The sequence below is a fragment of the Pseudoliparis swirei genome, chromosome 9, assembly GCF_029220125.1.
Source record: "Pseudoliparis swirei isolate HS2019 ecotype Mariana Trench chromosome 9, NWPU_hadal_v1, whole genome shotgun sequence".
Classification (NCBI taxonomy): domain Eukaryota; kingdom Metazoa; phylum Chordata; class Actinopteri; order Perciformes; family Liparidae; genus Pseudoliparis; species Pseudoliparis swirei.
The window spans coordinates 27,573,721-27,579,736 of NC_079396.1; the positions used below are offsets into that span (position 1 = coordinate 27,573,721).

Consider the following 6,016-nt stretch of genomic DNA (forward strand, 5'->3'; position numbering starts at 1 on the left):
TTCCGTTTTTTCGGAGGTTGGAAATATTTCTGAACCTCGGTCGTCTTTTTTGTCTTTATTCCTCCAGAGAGCGCGAGCTGCTCGGCTGTGTTGCACTTCCCCAACGGCTGCTCTCATCCGGGCTCCGAGCCGCCGCTGCAGTGCACGTCGCTCACCGCCAGGGGGCGCTAGAGTTGGGTGAGACTTTCTTCTTCTTTTTGAGTTTTTAAATAATATCTGTGATTTAAATATTCTGGAAACCCGATTTATATAACACTACGATGTAAATGAATACGAATGATCCTGTACGTTATTATAATGAGAAGGTTTCTCAAAATAATGACATCTTAAAATTATGAAGAAAAAGAAAATCCTGTATGTTACTATACTCGGAAGATTTCTAAAAATAATGACATACTATCTTAAAATGATGAAATAAATAAATACTAATTATTACATTATAATGAGAAGGTTTCTCAAAAAATAACACACACACGCACACACACGCACACACACACACGCACTTAATTAGGTTTCTCACGGGGCGCACCGCCCCAGTCTGCAGGGGCTCAGCAGGGGGCGCTAATGTCACAACACACTCGTCCCAGTGGGAACATCGTCGAATAATACAAATAATATTGTCTATCAAGGAAGAAAGGAAATGAGGAAGAAATTAAGGGAGGGAGAAAGGAAGGGAGGGAGGGAAGGAGAGATCGAGGGAGGGAGGAAGGAATGAGGGAACAAGGGAGGAAGGAAGAAAGGATGGGAAAAGGAAGGTGGGAGGAAGGAAAGAAGAGGAGCTTCCAGTTGATTGCTCCCCGTCACCACCACCAGGGGGCAGCAACGCCCCTTAAGACGTGTATCAGACGTCAAACCATGCTTTGCTGTTAGATATTTACTGTGTACATATTTAACCTGAAATAAATGAGTATTATAATTAATAAACAAAACATGTCGTGATTTAAATATTTAGAAAACATGTTGACACCACAAGTAACCCGACAAACAAGGAATGACCCGTTATGAGTTAAACTAATTAATCTTCTTCCTTTTTCAGGATGTATATGCACACTTAAGAGAAAGGTGTGTGTGTGTGTGTGGGGGGGGGGGGGGGGCATTAGGTCCTTTGGGATATTCCATTGTGCATTTAAAACAATAACTCTTTAATATCCCATGTGTTGTCAGTGCCATATTGTTGTTGTTGTTGTTGTTGTTGTTGTTCTGCCTCACGTGTTTTGGTCCAACAGGAGGCGGAGCGACGTGGTGCGTTCAGGGCTTTTTCTCTCTCTCTCCATCTATTCACGGATCAATGAGCGCACGCGCACGTTCTGGCATCGCGTGGCTCTTCTGGAACGCCGTCTCTCTCGCGCCGGCCCCCACGCGCGGCTCACCTCCACATCGCTTCAGCCGCTGCGCGTGCCGCACTCACCTTCAGCGCGCGCTCCACTATGGACCGCGAGAGAGACGCCCGGCACAGGACGACGAGGAGCGACTGCGGCTGCGCGCCACCACAGAATGACGGACTGCAGGGGAACCGCGCGCCGGCGCCTCCTCCCCCTCCACCGGGAGCCCCGGATGCGCGCGGAGGCGGAGAGACTCCAAACTTTTGACGGCTGGCCCGCGGACGCGCCCGTGACCCCGGGGCAGCTGGCCGAGGCCGGCTTCTTCTTCCTGGGCCCCGGGGACAAGGTGCAGTGCTTCTGCTGCTCCGGGGTCCTGTGGTGCTGGGGGCGCGGGGACGACCCGGCCGCGGAGCACGCGCGGCACTTCCCCGCGTGCGGCCACGCGCTGCAGGGCCGACGAGGAGCCGCCGCCGCGGGGGGCGCCGCGCCCCCGGACTCCGTGGACGGCCAGGTGTTGAGTCAGCTCCAGAGGACGACGATGGAGGACCGCGGGGCCGCCGGGCAGGCGGTGTACCCGGAGATGGAGGCGGAGGGTTCTCGGATCACCACCTTCCACAACTGGCCCTCGGAGGCCTCCGTCCAGCCGGATGTTCTCGCGCGAGCTGGGTTCTTCTCCACAGGTGCACACTGTCTTTGTGTAATGTCGTTAAATACAGCAACAATGTTAGAGCGTTAGTTAATAATAATAATATGTAGTCAGGCGTCCAGCACTGACCCCGTGACCTCTCTTTGTGGGAGAGGTCACGTGACAATGGGCTGTTGTGGACAGAAGCACCTGGACCCCGCTGGGGCTGCTGGAGAAGGATTGCGCAACAGCTTCAGGCAGCAGTGCACCGCCACGACATGGAGACCGAGTTCACAGTCACGGAGCACCTGGAAGAGTCATGGGATTTAAAAACGCTTTTTTTCTAGGCCTGAAAAAGTCCTGGGGAAAAAAATGTGATTTCCAAAAGTTTTGGAAAAGTCATGGAACATATTGTTATCTTCATATGTTCATCTACACAGTTTGATTTAAAAGAATAAACATGTATTTAAATATGTATTCTTTAAATATATACATGTGTGTGTGTATGTGTATATATATATATATGTGTGTGTGTGTGTGACATTATAAATATTAATAAAGTAATGAAACCGGTCCTAACTGGTCCTAACCGGTCCTAACTGGTCCGTTGATGTGCGTCAGGTCACGGCGACAACGTGAAGTGCTTCCACTGCGACGGCGGGCTGAGGAACTGGGAGCCGGGAGACGACCCCTGGCAGGAGCACGCCAAGTGGTTTCCACGGTAACGGCGGAACCTTCTTCTTGTTGTTCTTCTTCTTCTTCTCCGTGTTCATCGTTCAGAAGATGTGTGGGACCGACTCTCTCTCCGTCCTCCAGGTGTGAGTTTCTGATCCAGGAGCGCGGCCAGGATTACATCAGCGACATCCAGGACTCTCACTTCCACCTGGGAGACACCGTGGTGAGAACCCTCCTCCTCATCGTCATCGTCATCACCATCACACATCGGATCCACCACTGTTGTTGTTGTTGTTGTTTTCCTCTCAGGGAGGATCACAGAGCTCCACCGGCAGAGACGTCGGCTCCAGAAATGGTGAGTCACGTCTCGAGACGAGAACCCTCATGTGGCTGGTCCCGGGCCTTCGTCCTCCTCCTCCTCCTCCCCTCTCCTAGGCATGGTGTCCGGTGTGGGGGGGTCCCCGGCGCCCCCCTCCCCCGTGGAGCAGACGGCGCTGCAGATGGGCTTTGATGCCGCCGTGGTTCAGAGTCTGGTCCGGACCCGTCTGCTGCTGACGGGCCGGCACTACGGCTCGGTGCCGGAGCTGGTGAGCGACGTGCTGCAGGCGGAGCGGGAGGAGCGGCGGACGGAGTCGCAGGGCGGAGGTGAAGTTTAACAACAACAACAACAACAACAGTCTGAGCTGTGATCAGTTCTCAAAACATTGAATTGTATTTAATCCTGAACCAGGAAGTAAGAAACCCGTTTATTTATTCATGTGACTGCTGTCACCCCGTCAAGTGCAGAATCCCCTCCCTGCCTCCCAACCTCCCTCCTTCCTTCCCTCCCTCCTTCCTTCTTTGCTCCCTCCCTCCCTCCCTCCCTCCCTCCCTCCTTCCTTCCCTTCCTCCCTCCCTCCTCAATACTTCCCAGAGGAAAAGTATGAAATCCGTGTTTATTTATTCACATCACCCCCGTAAAGTGCAGAATCCCCTTCCTTCCCTCCCTCCCTTCCTCCCTTCCTTCCTTCCTTCCCTCCCTCCCTCCCTCCCTCCCTCCCTCCCTCCCGTAAGGTGCAGAATCCCATGAGAATCAGAACCTGTGTGATTGTTTAAATCCACCGTCCACATTGAGCCGGCAGCCATGTTTCTACGGTGGCCCCGGAGGGACAAACCGGCTCCACGAGGGGCCGCCGTCATTCTCCTAGACGATCCTGCACTCCGTTAACGATGTTTTAACGTTTTAGAAACACACGACACGAGAACATTAAGATGAATATAAATATTATTGGTCTTCTGCAGATCCAGAGTTGAGGCCGAGCTCCAGCGCCGTGACCTTGAGAGCGCCGATCAGAGGGAAAGGTCAGAGGTCGAGCTGCAGGCTCGAGACTTTAAATGATTTTCTACCCTTTAAAAAAAAAAAAAATGATGAATGAGTATTATCATTCTTTCTTCCTCCAGCGAAGGAGCCGAGCCCCGAGGAGCTGCTGCGCCAGCTGCAGGAGGAGAGGACCTGCAAGGTGTGCATGGACAAGCTGGTGGCCATCGTGTTCATCCCCTGCGGCCACCTGGTGGTGTGCGGCGACTGCGCAGCCAGCCTGCGCCACTGCCCCATCTGCAGGGCCGTGATCCGGGGCAGCGTCCGGGCCTTCATGTCCTGAGTCCACGATCCAGGTGGCCTCGGAAAGCTTTCTCTAGGACACGGGTGTCAAACACAAGGCCCGCGGGCAGTTACTGGCCCGCCGAGTCATTTTATGTGGCCCCTGACGGCTTGAATGACATGTGAAATTTACCCTGTGCTTTTATTTTGAAGATTTACAATTAAATGGATTCATGTCATAATATTAGAAAAATGTTCTCATGTACCATATTTCTACACTCAAATAAAAATCAAATGAAAAGAGTTATTTAACAATATATACATGATATATTATATACATATTATATATAATTATATATATATATAAATAAAATGTTTATTTAATATATATATTTAATACGTATATATATATTATTTATATATATATATATAAATAATATACATATAATTTATATATATAAATTATATATATGTATAATATGTTCTGGTCCTTTGAAATAAATAATAATAAAGCTAAATGTGTCTACTGAATGTCACACACTATTATCATTTAAAAGAGCACATTGTTTTATTTTTTATACAGACGGCTTATTTACATCAACATGAATGCACAGTTGTGGCTAAACAGGACGACAGTCAACAACATGAAAGAGAGAGTTACAAAAGAAAAGACCTTTTCCACTTTCTATACAAAGGAAAAGAATTATCTACAAACAGGTGGAAGCACATAGACACTAATTCCAGTCGCTGAGGGGGCGTGGCTTTGGAGAGGGGGCGTGGCCTGTATTGAACAGATAGGAAGACTAGTTTTACATAGTAGCGTTTACTAATACTGAGTATGAGGCACTCTGTGTGTCTACTCCTGTGAGCGTCCACTCCTAGACGATACAAAGGGGCCCACTAGAACCATAAAGGGTTCTTCAGCGTGACGGGGTCAAAGGTCATCGACATCTAGAACTAGGGCTGTATGGTAGGTTATGATACGAGAAGATCTAAACATCACAAGAGTGTCGTTCCTGATCATCTCCTGGTCACGGCGTGGGGGGGAAGCCATCGAGAACCTAGAGAACCGTCTGCAGAATGACATCACTGTGTTGAAAGGTTCCACCCAGAACCCGCTCTGGAGGTTCTATCATGAAAAGTTGGTTACAATGGTTTCATCTAGAACCCAACCTTGGGGTTCTATGAAGAACCCTTTACTATTCCAAAGTTTCATCTAGAACCCAACCACGGGGTTCTCCCAATAACCCTATTCTATTCCAAGGGTTTCATCTAGAACCCAACCAGGGGGTTCTTCCAAGAACCGCTTTATTTTCCAAAGCAGGAATGGCGGGTGTTCTCAATTCCCATCCATGCTTTCTAGAACCCTCTTGAGAACCCTTCCTTCCACACGGGGTTCTTAAGGAACCGCTGTCGTCTCACAAAGAAGCCTTGACAAAAAAAGAGGGTCCTTCAGAAGCCAACGGTTCTGGATAGAACCTCAGCCCTTCGAGAAGAAGCTCATTTGGAACCCTTACTTCTAAGAGTGTAAACTTTGAATTATTATTTTTTTAAACATACATAAAACATGACATTATTGCATCTCGACTAATCAAGTGAAACCGGTCGTTCTGAAGTGGATTCGTGATTTTCAGAACCACAACCGGTTCGTCTGGCAGTGAAGAACATTGGGGAACCTGACACGCAGAGGGACATCTCGTGGGCTAAATAAATGCGCCAAGAGAAAGTAGTTCTTTGTTTTGGACCTGAAGCAGAAACTCAGTCGCCATGCAACGTGCACATGAACCCGTTGACCACCAGAGGGCAGCACTGAGT

The 6,016-nt window shown here is 49.3% G+C and overlaps 2 protein-coding genes across 2 annotated transcripts in view; one reads left to right on the top strand and one right to left on the bottom strand.

Moving 5' to 3' along the window:
* The first annotated feature begins 1,421 nt into the window (after window positions 1-1,421).
* On the top strand, window positions 1,422-4,480 carry birc7 (baculoviral IAP repeat containing 7). Its single transcript, XM_056422567.1, has 6 exons — window positions 1,422-2,002; window positions 2,569-2,668; window positions 2,764-2,842; window positions 3,000-3,267; window positions 3,904-3,963; window positions 4,063-4,480. Exons 1-6 carry the CDS (start codon window positions 1,495-1,497, stop codon window positions 4,260-4,262), a joined length of 1,215 nt encoding a protein of 404 aa, XP_056278542.1. The 5' UTR covers window positions 1,422-1,494; the 3' UTR covers window positions 4,263-4,480.
* A 264-nt stretch (window positions 4,481-4,744) lies between these two features.
* Window positions 4,745-6,016, bottom strand: part of nkain4 (sodium/potassium transporting ATPase interacting 4) — a 37,642-nt gene continuing 36,370 nt past the window's right edge. The window contains exon 7 of the mRNA XM_056422561.1: window positions 4,745-6,016. This exon is cut by the window's right edge and continues 389 nt beyond it. The gene's annotated coding sequence lies outside the window, so the exon portion shown is untranslated.

Excerpts from the sequence above, each read along its gene's own strand:
- birc7 (XM_056422567.1), top strand. The coding sequence starts at position 1,495 with ATGACGGACTGCAGGGGAACCGCGCGCCGGCGCCTCCTCCCCCTCCAC. Across the intron at positions 2,669-2,763 it reads CACGCCAAGTGGTTTCCACG|GTGTGAGTTTCTGATCCAGG; the intron begins GTAACGGCGGAA and ends TCCGTCCTCCAG. Across the intron at positions 3,964-4,062 it reads AGCGCCGATCAGAGGGAAAG|CGAAGGAGCCGAGCCCCGAG; the intron begins GTCAGAGGTCGA and ends TTCTTCCTCCAG.